General features: G+C 36.9%; 1 protein-coding gene across 2 annotated transcripts in view; it reads right to left on the bottom strand.

Moving 5' to 3' along the window:
• SYT1 (synaptotagmin 1) overlaps window positions 1-20,303 on the bottom strand; it is a 631,014-nt gene that overhangs the window by 158,204 nt on the left and 452,507 nt on the right. For both annotated transcript variants that reach the window (XM_069584106.1, XM_069584105.1), the window contains 4 exons: window positions 16,140-16,324; window positions 9,453-9,575; window positions 5,064-5,231; window positions 1,787-1,954 (listed from right to left, as the gene is read on the bottom strand). In XM_069584106.1, the coding sequence (XP_069440207.1) occupies window positions 1,787-1,954; window positions 5,064-5,231; window positions 9,453-9,575; window positions 16,140-16,324 (644 nt within the window). The remainder of the gene's footprint in view (window positions 1-1,786; window positions 1,955-5,063; window positions 5,232-9,452; window positions 9,576-16,139; window positions 16,325-20,303) is intronic.

The raw sequence follows: 20,303 nt of genomic DNA, 5'->3' as shown, positions 1-20,303 counted from the left end.
CAGTAGTCATGTATGGATATGAGAGTTGGATTATAAAGAAAGCTGAGCGCCAAAGAATTGATGCTTTTGAACTGTGGTGTTAGATAAGCCTCTTGAGGGTCCCTTGGACTGCAAGGAGATACAACCAGTCCATCCTAAAGGAAATCAGTCCTGAGTATTCATTGGAAGGACTGATGCTAAAGCTGAAACTCCAATAGTTCGGCTACCTGATGTGAAGAACTGACTCATTGGAAAACACTCTGATGCTGGGAAAGATTGAAGGCAGGAGAAGGGGACGGCAGAGGATGAGAGGTTGGATGGCATCACCGACTCGATAGACATGAGTTTGAGTGAACTCTGGGAGTTGGTGATGGACAGGGAGGCCTGGATTGCTGCAGTCCATGGGGTTGTAAAGAGTCGGACACGACTGAGCGACTGAACTGAACAAGGAATTTATACAAAGTCAAATATGCCGATAAAAGATAAAAATTCAATGAACGGATCACTACTTTGTTAAATGATTAGAAACATTATGTCCAAGTGAGTAAATGTTTTTCATACATATATTGGATATTAAAATAGATATTGGTCTACTCATTTGGAAGAACAACTTATAAAAGTTATAAAACTTAAAAACTCAATATTATCCATGGGTGGTTCTATCCACGGTGGGGCTCAATGTATTTCAATATCCAGGAATCTAATTTTGACTAACTTCTTTGGGTAAGTTATGTATATTTCCTTTCAAAGAAAAAGCAGAACTTAACTTAATTTTGACTTCTTTTGTACTACCAAGAAATTTTAGAGCACTAATAAAATTCAATTTCAGAATGTAGTAAACAAACTGTTCTAAAACCTCCCTGAGTAATAATAATGGTCACAGAAAACCTTAGATTGAAAGGATTCCCAGGTTATGGTATTGGCTGAGTTTCTCTGAAGGCTTGGCTTACTTTCTGATTTCCCTGGTGGCCTCAAAGTGACCAAACCTTACAAAATCCATGAGGTTTAAGGATCCTAAATGACAAAGGCAGTTGAAATCCCTCTGGTAATTATAGACTATGTTAGGAACAAAAAAATGGTTGGGAAAGGAGTTGCTTTAGCAATTAAGGGAAGCTAAGAGTTGTTTGCTTCCCTGGTATTGGCCTGTTGAGACAGTAGCAGAGAAAAACGCTAGTGTTAGACTGGCATAGCATAATCATAGAGAAGTTTAAATGCACTAAGGATATTGAATTCCCCATTTTTAAATCATAGGAAAATCCTGGGCTAACCTATTAAAACTGGGGAAAAACAATGTGAAGGATACTATAAAAATGTGAATCATTTAAAAAATGGACTTAATATCTATCTACCTTTGTGAATTTTATTTGATGTTTTATTGTGCTCTGAAATTCTTAGGAGAAACAATGATCTGACTGTGATATGCAGAAATAATCAATGAAAAAGTGCCATTTCATTTCTATTTAATAGCTACATAACCTATGTAGGAAACAAAATCTTTGTAGAAAAATACAAAGGGTAAGATGACTTTTTCCCTGTCTTTTTAAAGAAGTACATGTGTGTGTATGTGTGTCTGGCTCCAGGGAATGATCCAAGACCTGCACAAATCTCTCTTTTCCTTCAAATAAGATTCAGTAGACCTGCATACTTTTTAACGAGGTTATGCAATCCCCTGACCCTATTTTGCCAGCTGTCAGCAGCTGGAGGCCCACATTACTCACACCAGCCCAGCATCTCTCAGTAGGTTAGTTTGACAGTAGCAACTGGAGAGTCCAGCTTGTCATGTTAGAAATGCTAATGTTTTCCTTACCTCTTCCTTCTCTGCACTTTGCAGATCACGCCACTCCTCAGTTACATGACCGAAATCCACCGTGTTCATGGGGACTTTAAATTCCCCGATGATGTCATGCTTAGAGAAGCGATCAAAGTCATAGACAGCCATCACCAGAGTTTTGCCACCCAATTCCGAATATGGCACCTAGATAAAAAAGACCAGGATAAAATATCTGGTGACCAAAAAATGCTTAAAATATGTTACTTTTTCATAGTGTTTAATTTTAATATTTATGTTGGATAAACAGAACAGGGAGAAAAGTAGCGCTTTTTTTCCCCCTTAAATTGCATCATTTGACTAACTACTTGGGGCTTAAGTTACTTGGGTGAAAGTGAGGGCTTACCATAGTGATTTATCACTTTCTCCCAAAGTTCTAGAAGCTGTTAGTGTTATTAATAATGGCTCCTGCTATTAGTCATGCTAGAAATACTTCAAGAGTAAAACAGGAGTAAACCAAGCTGATTGCACTTGACTATATAAGGCACTTTTTCTTGAAGAATGTTTTGTTGTTATTGTTAAGTTATATTGTCAGGGGACAACTTACTCAGGGGTAGTTATTCCAAAAGTTCTATTAACTCTTTGAGGCTATTTGGATGCCATAGTTTAATGAAGCAGTGCTTAATGAGAAGACATGCTAGGAGTCTGTAAGGATTGCAATGAAATTCACAAGGTGCCTCCCCTATTCCTTAAAATAATTTGCTGATTGACAGGAGCTGACTAGAAAATTGATGTTTTGAATATCAGATTCATTATAATCTAGATCTTGAAGTTCATTCTTAGGAATGACACTCTTTAGGATGAGCAGAGGCAAAAGGCCAAAACTGATGAATTCTCCAGCTGTTCAAAAATATCTGGGACAGATGCTATGGGCTGGGATGTTTATTAGTGACATTTTTAATATTCAGAGAAAGCAGGGCAATTCCAAGGAAGCTACACTTCAGTAACTGGGAAGAAATGCCTAATTAAGAAATTGTTTAGACTTGTATTGAAGGTTTCATCAATTTTCAGACACTTGTTATTATTTTATCAGTGTAAATAGTTGTCTTATGCTCCAGCAAACACTTCTCAATTAATTCCGTATATTAAGAAAGAAAGGAGAAGGAAGAAGTTTTGACCGTATATATACAAGAAATTTTGCTTTTTTCCAAGGAGCTTTTGTTGTCTATCATTTGTCATCTATTAGGAATTGGGTTAAAATACTATGATTAAAAACTAGGCATAACCCATTTTCCACTTTAGAATGAAAAAGTATACCCTTCCAAAGAGATGACTTTGAAAGAAAGAAATTAATTTTAGAGTAGGGATGAGCTCTTGAGAATTGCATCTTATTTCTGAAATTTGTCTAGATTTGTTGGTGATTATACGAAATGACAGTCAAAAACCCGAGTTGGAGGTCAGACAGGTCCAAGACTGGGTTTCCCCCTCTTCCAGCTGAAGGGCCTGGGACAAGTAAATAAACCTAGAATGATGATAATAGTGTCTATTTCTCGGGAGCTGGTTGAGGCCAAATGAATACATGTAAAGCATTTAGCACAGTGCTGGCACACAGCAGGTACTTAATAAATATTTATTGTTTGAATATAAGTAGCTCTTTCAAGTGGACGTTTATTGTGGAGAAAAGGAGCATTTCATTTGGGGCATGTCAAGTTCATTTTCAGTGGATTTGAACTCAGTTTTAAAGCCAATCCCCTTTAAACTATTTTGCTTCATTTAAGATGCATAATCTACAAAGCCTAAAAGGAGAAACTGGCTAGTTCTCTAGAAACAGTGGTGTATTTTTTAAATGTAGGAAAATATATTGTACTTTGGCTTGATTTATGATGTGATCAACTCTCTTAAAATGAAATGGAACCTGATTAAATTTTATAGGCAATTTCAAAATCTCCCGTGATTATAATTCTTGAAGTTATAGACATTACTAGAAATTATTAGCAGTACACATTTTAAAAAAGAAATAGCATATAGATAACTCAAAACAAAGCCTCACAATATTTCAAATAATTTAAGAATGTGCTAGCTAAACAGTGGCTAGAAACTACTGACCTAAATTGAGATCCACACAGAGTCATAGAATGATTCTGATTACCTTTTGCAATATTTTTGTTTTGTTTGTTTTCATTGTACGTTCTGTGGCATATTGATCTCAATGATTAGTTTTTCTTAAACTGAGTAGTTTCAGAATGTTTCTAGAGCTATTCTACATTAGCTGTCTTGGTTTAGAAAAGTGTAGATTTTAAATAGGATTGCTGACAGCACAGAAGGGATTTTTCTTGTCTTACAAACTGAAATTGTAGAGTGAATAGAACGTCAGTACTCTCTTGGAAAACTAGAAGCAAGGTTCATGAGACTGACTCACACCTGAAGTTTCCTCCATTTATTTGGGATATTTGTTGACATGCAGTGTGTGCTGTCGCTAAGGCTGGCTGGTAGATGAGTGATTCTGACTCTGCCTGCTGGCATATTCACAGACATGTATCGTTTTAAGGAATGCATTAAAGAATTTCACATGTTAAAGACACCAACCAAGAGACTGTTTTTATGCATGACTTCAGGTGGAGAACTACAGAGCTTGTACATAGGAGATGCCTGAAGCCCGCCAGACACCTTTTCCTGTTATTCTGGGGCCAGAATTCCTCTTTGTTATCGTTTGTTAATTGAGGTGTCTCAACAAGATGAAGAACACCAGGGAAGAGCCAAGAGGAAAGGAAAAATGCTAGAGCTGGAAAAAAAAAATAATTGGCTCCTATTCTTTTTATTTATGGATTTAGAATGTTTTCAAATACTCAGATTGGCCCTGTACACAAAGAATTTTGCAATGAGAGTAATACCTATTTGTATCATTTGAAATAATGTTGGATAGCTTACTTTATTCTGTGGTTGTGATTGGTTTTCAAAACTTGGAAACCTGGGAAAAGTCTGTAATTTTTTGGCTTTATTTTAGAGAGGGGGAAATGTTCAGGTCCATGGACACACTGGAAGCTGAACTCACTTTATGGACACAAATGACATCCTTGTTCTATGCCAGTCCACACTCTATTCTGAAATAGCTGAGCTGAATCCTATTTGGATCAAATTTAATGCATAGTAGAGCCCTCATTACATTGAAAATAAGAATTATGGATATTGAGCAGAATCACTTGTGAGTCTCTGAAAGTGGTCATGCGCATGTATCTGTATATGTCAGGATGAGACTGGTCTGTTATCTAAAACAACAGAGAAGAAGTTCAACAGTAAATACACACACAAAAAATACCTTGAAAGTAAACTGCTCGTTGAAGACAGGATTAAGGGTCTTTCGGTGGACTTTTGTCTCAAATTTCTTCTTTTTATCGGGCAGCAGAAAAACCTTCACATAGGGATCAGAGGTGCCCCCCATGTCCAAGGCAGGCAGCTCGGCAGCCTGGATGATTCCTACCAGGAGCTGAAATGAGAGGCAGAAGATGGCCAACATTGGCATTGGTGAACATGTTGGAAAAGACTGATTTGTTCACAAGGCTGCACATTGTGATTGCTCTTTTCTTCTTTGCTTTTGATAAACTTCTATTCTCTTAAGAAGCTGAACACAGAAGGCAAAAGAAATGATATACCCAGACTTCAGAAACTCAATTATGATATATGCAAGCTCTAGGAAGCCTGGTTTTAAACACAAAAGAGGCTTTTTAAAAGGTTGCTGATTACATTTAAATATGGAATTCATATTTGCAAAAGGATTGCAATCAAATAACTTCCCAGTTGCTAAAAGCCCTTGTGTATTATTTTTCTTACCAGAGTGTGATCTGTAAGTGGAAATAAGTTGTTAAACAATCACAAGCCTGTAATTATAAAGCAGGAACATTTTATTTTGAACCAAAGCTTCAGACCAGCTAGATAGAAATTTCTTAGAAATTGGGTAGCTTTTTGAGATAAAAACATGATCTTCAAGTTTCTATCATATTTGGCCTTTACTTGTATGCTAGCTACTTCTTGTTTTAACTTAGAGTAAAATAATTATTATATATTAAATTCTGTATTTAAATATAGGACATAGGGTCAAAGAAAAATAATTTCAGCTTCATTTAAAAGAAGGGGAGATTACAGTTATGGTTTTAATGCCAAGTGACTGTCTGATTTTATTCAAATATAGCAGAAATCTCTGCATTCTTCACATCTGATTTTCTCAGTGATACATTCCTATTTCTTATCATGAACATGAGTGTTGACTGGCATTGTTTATGTTTTTGCAAAGGAAACAGAAGGTGTGAGCGGACTGTTCTGATGCTCTGCCATCAGTCATGCTGTGTCAACAGACTGGTTTAGATTCATATGGGAAACAAAAGTAGACTCTTACTGTTATTCAAGGGATATACTATTCAGAAAATGCAGAATGTATAGCTTTCACATCTTAAAATGGGGTCTGAAATTTTGAGACTGTACTTTTTTCAACCAATAGGGTGGAAAAGCAATTAACCTCTGAAAAAAAAAGTCACAGCAACTTTTTACAAAATTGATCCATAAGTGCATAAGTGCACTTTGGCCCATTGGCTCAATTTTTAATCTAGACCAATACCCTTAAAGATTGCTATTTCCATTTTAATGTTTCAGTATCTTTTTGTGACTTCATACAACAGTAGCAATAATAATGCTGGATTGTAAGTACACAAAACGTAGACAGATGGTCAAAGAATGGCTAAAATAGACATAAGCTTAGAAAGACATGATGAGTAAAGCAAACAGTTTGTCTCTTGCTTTGCCAAGTTGGTATTTGGAATTTGCTTTTGGTTAGCAATGTGAATAAGTGAGATTATATTCTCTCCTTCTCTCTTTTTGCAATACTTTTTCTTTGGGGCAGGGAAAGAACTAGTGATATAGCCTAAAGTCTTTTAAACTTGATCATCTATACTTGAAAGGTTTGGGGGCATTTTGTTGATAAGAGATGGAATTACTTCTTCCAACTCCCCTCTGGCTTCTGCTTGAGAGATAAACATCACATTTTTCTCCACCATGAAAGCTTCTTAGGGGACTTTAAGGATTGTCTTTTAGTTTTGGTAAGCAAGTGTGTATATTTGATTACAGCCTTATCTACAAAAATCCTCAGACTTTATGTTCCATGACTCACAGGAATCATTTTATAAATCAGATTAGCTAAGAACATTCAGAAAAATAAATGCAGAATATTAAATTTTATCAGGTAGAATATTATAGATGCTCAGAACGAAATACCTCCTAAAATGTGTTTGTTAGAAAGAGAAGAATAAATACATTGCATCATGTTTGAGTAAAAAAAAAATTCAATTCTATATTTTTTTTCAGTACTATATTCTTAAAAATACTACTTTATAAAATGTTACTTATAATACTCAAAACCAATGTAGGAGTTTCAAAATTATGACTAACCAGGATGAGGTACCCCTAGATTTCTATTGAAAAATATGAAAGTAGAATTAATTAGTAGAAAAAGGTTGGATACATATATAAAAGCAGTTTGAGTGAGAATGGGTGAGTGAAAGTCGCTCAGTTGTGTCCGACTCTTTGCGACCCCATGGACTATATAGTCCATGGAATTCTCCAGGCCAGAATACTGGAGTGGGTAGCCATTCCCTTCTCCAGGGGATCTTCCCAACCCAGGGATTGAACCCAGGTCTCCCACATTGCAGGCAGATTCTTTACCAGCTGAGTCACAAGGGAAGCTGTCTGTATTTCTGCAAAAGATGTTTTGTGTTAAGATAACATTTGCTGACCTTGACCTCCCCTAGAATTTATAAATAATAGGCAGTTTTGCTCTTAACCAACCCCTGATAGTCAAATCATGGTATAAATGATAAAAATAACCTAAAATGCCATATTTACTTAAGTAGAAATAGTAGACCTATAATTCTGTACAAATTCATACTTACAAGGCTGTATCTGTAACCAACATGCGGCTTTCTGGAAAGTAAGATAAAATAACGAACTAGGACTGTAATGAAGCTAATTAAATGTAATTATTTACAATATGACCATGCATATCAATACATTCTTTGTAAGGAATCCTCTGGACACTTCAAAAAGTAAAGATGTTATCTGAACTAAATAAAGCCCAGAATTCCTGCCATTACTTAGGGCTCACAGTATTACTGACTTTGGGCATTAGTTATCAGAGCTGACTTTTGGTGTTTGATTTATTTATCATTTACTTCTCATTAAATTGGACATAATTAACACATGCTACAGTTAGGTAGTAACTGTATTTACGTCTATCAAGTTCTTTCCCACCCTGAAAGATCAGTGAACTGATCAAACCAGAGAGATTTAAAACAAACTGGAGAGATTTAAAGCTACCCTAGTTGACAAAGAACTGTGTCTTAATGATTCTTAAGAACCTGATCTCTAACTCAGCTAATTCTTATCTAATTTTTAAAATTTCTTGAACAGTTTAGAAGGTAAAGGGATATCATCATCAAAGTCATAGATCCTAGAAGGTCTTTTTAGGTAAAGAGATTTTTCTTTTTAAACATTTATCTTGGGGTACCATGAAAACAGGGAGTTAATAAAAGCTAGCTAATATTATCCCCCACTCCAGTACTCTTGCCTGGAGAATCCCAGGGGAGGAGGAGCCTGGTGGGCTGCAGTCCAGGGGGTCACTGGGAGTCGGACACGACTGAGCGACTTCACTTTCACTTTTCACTCTCACGCATTGGAGAAGGAAATGGCAACCCACTCCAGTGTTCTTGCCTGGAGAATCCCCAGGATGGGGGAGCCTGGTGGGCTGGCGTCTATGGGGTCGCACAGAGTCGGACACGACTGAAGTGACTTAGCAGCAGATGCACCAGCAGCTAATATTATCATTCATCTTGGTGGCACTTCACGACTTTTAAAGCCGGAAGGTCTGTTTTTGACACAACTTTTATGGTGGCTCAGATGGTAAAGCATCGGCCTATGATGTGGGAGACCTGGGTTCAATCCCTGGGTTAGGAAGATCCCCTGGAGAAGGAAATGGCACCGCACTCCAGTACTCTTGCCTGGAGAATCCCATGGACAGAGGAACCAGAGTTCATGGGGTGGCCAAGAGTCGGACATGACTGAGAGACTTCACTTTCACTTCACTTTCATTTCGTTGTTACTTTTGGGGATGCATGCAAAGGCACTAGAAGTCAATTAGCTGGTCTTTCTACCTTTCTAGAGCTGTTAACTCATTTGTGCCAGGAGTCCTACGCAGTGTCATAGAAGGAAATGAAACTCATGGAAAGTCGATTTTTAAATCCTTGATTCCTTATCAGGCAGTTAAATTTTTTCTTTTCAAATCTTTGGCTTAACTGATGGTCTAACTTGCCCTATTTGGAGCTAAATCCATGAATTCTGAAGAAGATCGTTATAGCTAAGGCTGAGGGATCTATGCCTAGGAACTCTCAGAATCAGTCAGATGGCTTCAAGGTAATTTGTATTCTGCCTGCCTGCTGAAAGTGCCATAGTAGATGTAATCAGCTGAACCCTGTGGATTCTAATTACCAGAAGTTAAATTAGCAAGTGGGGGACCACCTGTACTTAGAAATTATTTCATCAATAGCTTCGATAATTGCATTTTCTCCTTGTAGCAAATGAAATGTTTTAAGAAGTATCTTGTTTCAATTTCTGGTTGATATTTCAGAAAATGTAATGGAATTACAAGACATTTCCCCCCTCGGACCTGGTTATTCTGGAAATCATAATCCAGTGAGTATTGAAGTTTTCCCAGTTTCTCCTCTTCTTTGGGTTCTTCTTTCTCTTCACCATCAGTCAATCCGGTTTCAGCATCATCATCCTTCAGGGCCTGTAAGCAAGGGAAAGGGGATCATATGTGAATTCAAGTGAATTTTCACCGAACCCAAATGATACTGGGCCTGTGGTTAATACTTCCACGCTGTCAGAAGCAAGCACTGAGATGCGGGAATCTCCATTTGTCTGACACACATTCACATCTGCTACTGACATATTTTTAAAAATTCCATTTGTGCAAGGAATTTTCCCCCCAATCAGCAAGCAACATGGAAGCAATGGAAAAAGCCCCTCAGAATATTGCAAGCAAAAAATGTAAAGTTGTTGCAAAGAAAACATCAACTTGGCATTATATTTGACTCTGATAAAATCGCTTCTTTCTGAGGTGTGGTAAACATGCTATTAACCAGGCCAGTTTTCACATTCATGTAGTTTAAAGAGATCTACGCTAAGCACCATGTAAAACACCCTTGTTACATGCAGTGGAGTAATTTATATGAAATGTGTGGCCTTTTCTTGCCTTGCTTCCTAAGAAAAAGATAGTAGACTAAGTTATTCTCAGACAAATCATAATTTCCTATGTCTTGCATATACATTTACAATGGTTATGGAAAAAGAGGAAAAAAGAAACATGCCACCAGCAAATGCATGTTTAGAGAAAAATCTACTCCAGTTCCAGTTGAAGTTTACTGTTTTATTTTTATAACAGCTCCAAAGAAAGCTAGGCTGAATTAAATTGATTTATGGGTCTATTTGATACCAAAAGGTAAAAGGAATTATGTTTGCAATTTTGTCAAACTGAACTTTGTATAAAAACTAATTTTGTGGTGACAAGCAAAAATCATGGCATAAAATTCTCGAAACTCAGTTTGGACCAGTTGAATGTTCCTTATAACCTAAAACTTCAGTATGATGTAAATGGAAATACTAGAAAGCTCATAATTTCATAAAATTCACACATATGTTCCCTTTATTTAAAAAATATATAATGTATTTTCCCAATATATGTAAAAATTTTACTCAAAAAGTCATAGGCTGTAAAGATTATAAATAATAGAAGTTCTGTTTCTAGGGGTGTGCCTTCTCACTGCTTTAAAGAATTAGAAAAGATAATTAGAAATCCATAAGTAGTTATTATTCAAAGTGAAAAATGATACAGTGTTACATTTTCCTGAACACTATTGAGGTTTAAAACTTTAAAAATCTTTACATGAACCATTTGTATTTTTTCTTCTGGGGATTGCCTGTATAACATACCCTTTGCTAATTTTTCTGCTCTGTTGTTTGCCACTTAGATATCTGTAGAGACTCAATCTTTCTGCTGTTATATATGGCAAGTATTCTCTCCTAGGTTTTGGTTATGGCATTTTCATTGCCTTCTGTGTGTTACTGAAGAATCTAAAAAAATTGCAGATAAGACAGATGAATGGTGGGCTGCTTAATATCTCTGACAATGTAAAAAAAAATCTAAACTCTTGTCAGTGATCAAATTATATCTGAGAACCCTTGTAGAACACAAATACAAGAAGTATAACCAGGCTTCAGAAAGGCTTCAGAGTCACTAGACTACAGGTCTACCACCAGTCTCCCCCCGTCATCCAGATTACATAGTCTTTTTTCTCTGCTCAGAGAAAGGTTTCTGTTCACTTATCCATTTATACAGAGACCTGCAGTAATGCCTGAAAATGGCAGCCTCAGTCTCCGAGCTGACAAGACTTTGCAATTTGGCTCTACTTATCGAACTCTAATTTGATCCTAAAAATCAGACTTGGCATCATCTTACTAGAACTTATTTGAGTGGAAAGATCGCAAAAAACAGAGAGCTGAACTGTAGTCAGAGATGCTTCCCATTTTGTGCTTCCTGAAAAATTTCAGGAGCCTACAATGACTTTGGAAAATTGCCATTATTACATCTGTGCAAACACCTTTCAGAACTGGTTAGCCATACCCCATATTATTTGGAAGTTTATACTTCGTTGTCTCCTTCAATAGTAAAATGCTGATTTACCAATATCCCAAGACAGGAAAACAACATAATTATTTAAATATTAATCTTTTAGCTTGAAGGTGTTGCTAATAGAAAAATAATAGTAAAGTGACAAGAAACGACTGTTGAGTTTAATTGGAGGACTTGAAGCCGTGAACCATTGCCTTTTCAAAACCTCAGCTGTGTATAGGTCTTTAACGCTGTGAAAAGATGTGTTCAAAAAATGGCAATGTAGGTAATTTGCTTCCTGCAAGATTTTAATTTTTTGAATGGCAAACTATTTAACGCAAATTTTTGCCTGAAAAAAATCTTCACACTATTCCACCATAAACATAAAAAAATTCATGGATTAAAATAGTTTTTCAAATTCTCTTTCAGAACTGACAATTTACATATCATATTTCAGCTCAGTGTAATTGGAAAGGGTTGAGATATTAAATCTCCTTTTCCCTAAGAGGTTTTTATCCTAATAAAAGGTGCAAGACCATCTCTGCAATTATTCTGCATGAAATAGGGCTAAATTTTTGATAATTTCTCAGTGTCACTGTTCATCTCTGATGTGATTAAGTCTATTCTTGTGCCAAAGGCTGAGCTTAAGCAAGACATTTTCTGTACCTTTACATTAAATTCAGACCTATTAAATCAGTAGCTATTATAATATCTAAAGAGCACTTAGTCCCTACTCCCAAACCCTAACAGAATGCAGAGGAAAAGGCATGTAAGCCCAGAAGTTCTCAGAGTTTGATAAACTGTACTAGAAAAAACTGTGTTGGGAAAAAAACTTTGTTTTAAATTGCAAAAATTTAGCGCATATGCTTCTGGCTTGATTCAACATTCATAAGGTGCTTAGTTGTACTTGGATAAACTGTCAGAAGGTGCTTTGTCCATGCTAAGTTAAACTGTTCAGACTTGGAATTGATAAGGCACTCCAAAAATGGAGCATAAGACACTGAATTTTCTTTCTGTGCCCATCGATTAAAACGTGAGCTTTCTAATACTGTTCTCTTTAATCAGTTAGGAATGTTTAAAATGAGAATCCTTTATCTTAAAAAAATCAATTTAGTTCAGCCTTTTGATGTGTGTCAGAATGGTACACCCTCAGCTGTGGAGCCCCAGCTGCCAGGCCACTAAATGTATCTGAGCATTGACTTAGGGGTGTCTAATAGGAGAGGGAACCTACCGCAAGGGACAGTCCCGAACAGTCATGAGACACAACACAGATAGGGAGGACATAGAAGGAAGAAATAAAAATTTAAATATCCACACACATTAGAAAAACCATGGAGAAATGACCTCTCCAGACCTCTGACTTTGCAAGCTGATATTGCGCCTCTGTATTTTTAGTGCTTTTAAGTTTTAAACCATTAAAAACCTTTAAATATGTTTACTTTGCTGTATAAAAATACTATCTATCATCACCATTTTGTTGTCATTGAAGAATATTTAAAAATTCTTCCTTGGTTATAAAATCATCATAGAGACATAGTCATGATTATTGAGCTTTGAATTTATATGGGTTCTTATTTGGAATGAAATGGTAAAAACTTACTGATTTCTCCTAGAGCTTAGGTATCTTAGGAAAGCATATCTAACATGCCTCTTACACCTGTCTACTTTCTAGATATGAAGAGCCATGCGTTATCACTATTGCTTTCCTCATGTTTATGTCAGTATTTTGTCTAAAATTGCTTGAAAATGTAAGTAAAGAATAATTTAACCTTGTTTATGCTATTTTGAACTTGGATGATCAGATGATCACCCTATGACATAACATCTTAAAATCTGTACATTTTGTTCTGATGCTTTATCCTTTCTTTTAAAAAAATGATAGAAATTGATTGGTTACTTTTATCTTCTTAAAAAGTAGCATAAGCTATTATTACATAACTGTTTACCAATGGGGCCTATTTTCACTTGCTCAAATTATATTTCCTTCTGTACATTTTATTGGTCATAAGTTAAAATAAAACCTATAAAATCCTAGTAGACAAACCGACCTACTTAAAATGATTAAAAAACACCTTTTGAGTTGTTGAAATTCTAAATGCTATATTGTAATAGTAGACTGCTATAAACTATCAATGACTTCTAGTATTTTCTTATTTGACTCATTTCCCTTCCCCTCTCATCCAAAAGACTTGGTGAGCAATGAAAAATTAACCATCAGTTCTCTGTATTTACTGTTTTTGAGATCTTGGTCATTTATCCATGTCATAACAGGGGTAATAAACATTGCTACTATGCTATAAATTACAGTCTTACATCCTACAGAACAAATTCCACAAAGAAAAATACAAATTTATTGTCCTAGGAAGAAAGGCTGTAGTAATCATTTAACATTATTTAGTGCTTTTAACTGTTAACTCTAGCATACATGAAAACCACATTTGAATTTTATTGAAGATATGAAAATGATAGTATTATATTTCCAGTTTGTTTCATAGATACAGATGAAATTCACATACAAATTATTCAGATCATCCATGTCCATCTAGAAGATTTTTAGTACATTTCATCTCCCAAATATGTTGTCTAAAGAAATCTATCAAGTCCTGCTGGTTACACAAAATGATGAAATAAGCAAGACATGATTTAAAACTTCAGTTTCTATGTAACAAATTAGCCCAAAAGAAAAATCCTTCTTAGACATCTTTGGCTGAACATTGGCGCCTGGGCTCCTCTGGCTGTGGTTAGGTACTTTGAGAAAAACGTAACCTTTGATACTGAGCTCAGAATGAGGCTCTCTGAATGGGAATGCAAGTATTGTGTTCATTCTATAGCTCTGAAACCAAGCAAAAGTTTGAAAATGAGCCTTTGTGAAATCGTTTTCAAGAGACATTACTGTGTCTTTGAGAAAAGTGTTTAAAACTCAAGCAAGGGAGAGAGATTAGTGTCCTGACTGTGTGGAGAACTGTGAAAATGTACTAAAAAGGCTCTCCTTAACTAAATTATTCTTAAGGGGATACACATATTTAAGAGTATAATTAATAGTAATACTATAGGAGAATTTATAAAACTACGTATATATGTTGCTATTAGGGAATAAATAGAAATTTTGATTTATTTGCAGAGAAGCAGTGGTAACTTGAAATATTATCTGAAAAATCTTTACATTTACTTTTTATATGAAATAAGTGTTCTTTAGAAATATTCCAAAATGAATATGATTCCAAAAAAGAAGTGAAGGGGCACTTAATTACTATAACTATTAATAGTAGACTTTATTCTCAACCAAATCATCTAGTCTAGGAAAAATAGACAATGGTGTAAAGCAGGGGTCCCCAACCCTGGGCCACTGACCAGGCTGCAGAGCAGGAGGTGAGTGACTACTGAGCAAAGCTTCATCTGCTGCTCCACGTCACTCACGGTACTGCCTGAACCCTCCTCATCCCCCTCATCCCCATCCACAGAAAAATTGTCTTCCATAAAACTGTCCTCTGGTGCCAGAAAGGCTGGGGACCGCTGGTGTCAAGGAGCAGTCGTTAGCCTTGGGGAGATAACTCAGGCAGATGGATTTTATAACCTGCATTATGGTTCTAACTGTCCTGAAGTGGAAGAATAAGGGTTTTGCCTTAAAATTCTACCCTGTTCTTTAGCTCCAATTCATCATTCTCTTCCTTCTCTTGTATAACTCATTGTTCCTAAAGCACTCATCACTGAGCTGGATGACTGCATAGGGATGGTAACTTTCATCATGTGTGATAAATAGCTATAAGACTCAGCATTTAATGGTGATTATGAACAGTGATAATGTTAAAAAGATGCCCGGCCCCAGAGAGAGAACAGATACTCTTTATTCTGTTTCTCAAAATCTAGACCCACTTATAATGGGTTAAACAGATGTAATAAAAATATTTAGGTATCATTTCAGTATGCTGGGCCTATCAAGATGGCCCTGACGGTCATGGATGCCCTTTCTCAGTTTATATGCCTGGTGGTGGTGGTTTGGTGGTTTAGTTCCGAAGTTATCTCTGACTCTAGCGGCCCCATGGACTGTAGCCCACCAGGCTCCTCTGATCATGGGATTTCCCCAGGCAAGAATACTGGAGTGGTTTGGGATCTTCCTAACCCAGGGATTGAACCCATTTCCCTGGTGGCTCAGGTGGTAAAAAATCTGCTTTCAATGCAGGAGATGGAGATTCAATCCCTGGGTCAGGAAGATTCCCCTGCAGAAGGGAATGGCTACCCACTTTAGTATTATTGCCTAGAGAATTCTATAGACTAAGAAGAACAAATTACTTTCAAGTAGGGTGGAACTGTATATGCTTAGGAGATTGGAAAACTACTGTTGTTTCCATTGTACCTTTGGATGTTGAGCAATGACCGAAAGGATTGCAAAATGTTTCTACCACACTGGCAAGTGTCTGGATATTGTTATGTCTTCATTTGGCAAGAAATAATAAACTGTCTCTTAAGTTTTTTAAAAATTTTTTAAAATTTTTTATTTATTATTTTTTTATCTTTAATTTAAATTTTATTTGTTTACTTTACAATACTGTATTGGTTTTGCCATACCTTGACATGAATCCACCACAGGTGTACATGAGTTCCCAACCCTGAACCCCCCTCCCACCACCCTCCCCATACCATCGATAAAATCATATAAGGAGAAATATGGAGTGAACACGTTACCTGATCTTTCATGGTCTTCCCCAGATCTTTCACATCTTTCATGTTAATGGCATTCTTCCCTCCCTTTTCCTTCCCCTTCTTCTTGTTTTTCTTTTTGAACAAGCATTTCTTACAGATACAAAAGCAGCAGGTCAGGACTAAAAGGACCGCGACTATGGCTATGGCAATTAAGGCCCATGGTGGCACTGAAAGAAAAAAAAAATGTGCAGAGACTATTAGTAATAAAGCATTTACGTATGCAAGACCTTTAAATTCACTTGCTGGAAAGCTACTCACTCGCCCGTTTGTATTTAGTGAGCTCCAGGCACACTGCCGCACGCTGCTTTATCTGTGTTTGCTCTGCCTATAGCGTCTCTATCTTTCCCTTCTCACCCTTCCAGGCGTGCCAGATGTCACCTCCTCTCTACAGCTTTCCCTGCCCCTCCAGGCTAGATTTTTATTGATCCATTCCTTCATTTTTTCAGAGCATATCTCTGGAGTTTGGCCTTTGAATTTAAACCCTGGCTCCCCTACTTACTACTTGGGTGACCTTGGGCAAGTTCCTAACCTCTCTCTGTCTCAGTGTCTTCATCTCTAAGATCTGGTACATATATACAATGGAATGTTACTCAACCATAAAAAGGAATTAAACTGGGTCATTTGTAGAGATGTGGATGGAGCTAGAGAGTGTCATACAGAGTGAAGTAAAAGAGAAAAGCAATTGTTCGATATTAATGCAAATATGTGGAATCTAGAAAATGGTATAAATGATCTTTTTTGGAAAGCAGAAATAGAGGAACAGATGTAGAGGACAAATGGGGGAAAGGGGAGAGGTGGGAGGAACTGGAAGATTGGGATAGACATGTATATATGATTGGTGTCATGTATGAAACAGACAACTGATAGTCTTTCTGAAGATTAAAATAAGATGTAGTGCTTGGCACATGGCAAAAACTTAATACATATTAGCTGCTGCTGTTACTTATCTATTAAACACTACAGGTTCTAGTAACATGTTCTGGGCACAGTGGAAGATGTAGACATTAATAGTAATAATAAAAAAACCCAGAAAAGCAAATGTAAAATCCTAACAGTAGGGAAGGTTAGGAAGAAGGCCTTGGGGGTCTGAAACTAGATCACGGGGAGAGTTACCCACACAGGGTCCCTGGAAACAGGGCAGTGCTTATAAGGCCAGGCTTAGATTCAGGCTTGACTGCTTACAGGCCGTGTGACTGGCCAGACTGTTTAACTGGTATGGATTTCTGTTTGCCTCTCCATAATGCGAAGATAATAATGGTTCCCATTTCATCTCCTTTCAAGGCTGAATTAATAGACTAATAGTCTGAGAATGGCATCCAGCACATAGCAAAAATTCAATGAATAGTAGCTATTTTTTTTAAAAAAATTCAAGGCATGAGGCTAAGTATTATGGGTGACAGAGCTCAGAATACATGTGGGGACATAAAACATGCACATATGAAAAAGGGGGTGACCAACCGACAGGATTTAGGTAAGAAAATGGGAGAAGGAAGAGAGATTTTTTTTAGATATAAGAGCATAGACTTCGGATTTACAGGATCTATTTAATAAAGCATATACAAATAAAGATATGCAAACATGTTTTTCTATCACAAGTTGCCCAACTACTAAAAATAGCTCTATTTTCTCATTTGTTATCCCCTACATATGTACTTATAAAAAATCAGTTCTCATGGAAACATGGAGGATTTCAGTTTGCCTAGAAAGTAATTATTTATTCATTGAGATTAATCAGAAGAAGTAGTAATTAGATTTGTCTGTTGTACTTAAAAAAAAAAGACACTGGGTACTGAAATGGTAAGGAAAAGTGCTATTTTCTTTAGTTACATAAACATCATTAGTATTAATGATTGTTGAACACAAGTCAGGAGTACTTTGGTAATGTAAAAACACTTAAAAATTACCTTTTCATAAAATCGAGAAAATTCACCCACTTGGCTCCTTTTGCACTTAGCTTCATAGTGGAAAAGACTTACTCTGCATATTATTCTAGCGTATGAAAGACGACTAGATATTTTACCCTACGGATGTCTAAAACCATAACTGCTGAAACTGTGTTTTCAGCCAAAGAAAGATTTGTGTGAAAGTTACAGATGGGCCCTTCAGTTCAGTCGCTCAGTCGTGTCTAACTCTTTGTGACCCCATGGACTGCAGCGCGCCAGGCTTCCCTGTCCATCACCAACTCCCCGAATTTATTCAAACTCATGTTCATTGAGTCAGTGATGCCATCCAGCCATCTCATCCTCGGTCGTCCCCTTTCCCTCCCGCCTTCAATCTTTCCCAGCATCAGGGTCTTTTCCCATCAGGTGGCCAAACTATTGAGTTTGAAACTATTGAGTTTCAGCTTCAGCATTAAGTCTTTCCAATGAATATTCAGAACTCATTTCCTTTAGACACCCCACTCCAGTACTCTTGCCTGGAAAATCCCATGGACGGAGGAGCCTGGGAGGCAGCAGTCCATGGGGTCGCTAAGAGTTGGACACGACTGAGCGACTTCACTTTCACTTTTCACTTTCATACATTGGAGAAGGAAATGGCAACCCACTCCAGTGTTCTCGCCTGGAGAATCCCAGGGACAGGGGAGCTTGGTGGGCTGCCGTCCATGGGGTCGCACAGAGTCGGACATGACTTAAGTGACTTAGCAGCAGCAGCATTTCCTTTAGAATGGACTGGTTGGATCTCCTTGCAGTCCAAGGAACCCTCAAGAATCTTCTCCAACACCACAATTCAAAAGCACCAATTCTTTGGCACTCAGCTTTGTTTATAGTCCAACTCTCACATCCATACATGACTACTGGAAAAACCACAGCTTTGACTAGATGGACCTTTGTTGGCGAAGTAATGTCTCTGCTTTTAATATGTTGTCTAAGTTGGTCATAACTTTTCTTCCAAGAAGCATGTGTCTTTTAATTTCATGGCTGCAGTCACTATCTGCAGTGATTTTGGAGGCCCCCTCCCCAATAAAGTCTGTCACTGTTTCCATTGTTTCCCCATCTATTTGCCATGAAATGATGGGACTGGATGCCATGATCTTAGCTTTCTGAATGTTGACTTTTAAGCCACCCTTTTCACTCTCCTCTTTTGCTTTCATCAAGAGGCTCTTTAGTTCTTCACTTTCTGCCATAAGGGTGGTGTCATCTGCATATCTCAAGTTATTGATATTTTTCCCGGCAATCTTGATTCCAGCTTGTGCTTCTTCCAGCCCAGCATTTCTCATGATGTACTCTGCATGTAAGTTAAATAAGCAGGGTGACAATATACAGCCTTGACATACTCCTTTTCCTATTTGGAACCAGTCTGTTGTTCCATGTCCAGTTCTAACTGTTGCTTCCTGACCTGCATATAGGTTTCTCAAGAGGCAGGTCAGGTGGTCTGGTATTCGTATCTCTCTAAGAATTTTCCACAGTTTGTTGTAAGACATATTTTCTGAGAGTTCTCTAAGCAATCGTATTTTTTAAAAAACATAAAGCAAGCTTCTGTAACCAATGATATAATTCACAGTACTTCGTTTAAAAGCCTTTAAGTCTTTTGATCTAGTTAAAACCTTGCCATGCATGAATGAGACAGCCTATGAATTCATTACAGGCAAGACAGTGTTAATAATGATCCTTCATTTTGAACCTCGTAAATTATCCTCTTAGTCAGACTTGTGTGAGAGTCTCTCAGAGAGCTACATAAAACTCTCTTAAATTACCCAAGGCAAGAAAGAGATCATTTGACAACCTCACAAAAAGAAAACAGCCTGTGAAAGCCCAGAACATTATAAGAGTTAGAGAGGAACAGGATTACAGGAAGAAGTTTGATATATAGTAACTTGAAGGTGAATTATAACCGTTGAAAACCTTTTGTTTTTGACCTCTGGTTTTTATAGTGCTGCCGTCTTCTGGATTTGCTTACAGCTGATCTGCTGAATAGCTTAACTTTAACTTTGAATATGCTATATTAAACATATGAAATCAGCAAAAATTTCCTCACACTATATTGGCACCTTTAGATAGAATTAAAGAGAAAGCCTTAATGCTATAATTTGTGTACCCGTGTGAAAACTGGACTGAATAGTTAATTATAAAACACCATTTTAAATTAAAAGAAGTTATTGGAATTGAATTTTCATGTTAATCTTTTTCTGTTTTGTAGAGCAACTAA

Source organism: Ovis canadensis, chromosome 3 (assembly GCF_042477335.2).
Source record: "Ovis canadensis isolate MfBH-ARS-UI-01 breed Bighorn chromosome 3, ARS-UI_OviCan_v2, whole genome shotgun sequence".
NCBI lineage: Eukaryota > Metazoa > Chordata > Mammalia > Artiodactyla > Bovidae > Ovis > Ovis canadensis.
The sequence above is the reverse complement of the archived record's forward strand: the minus strand, read 5'-3'. Positions and strand labels throughout refer to the sequence as shown.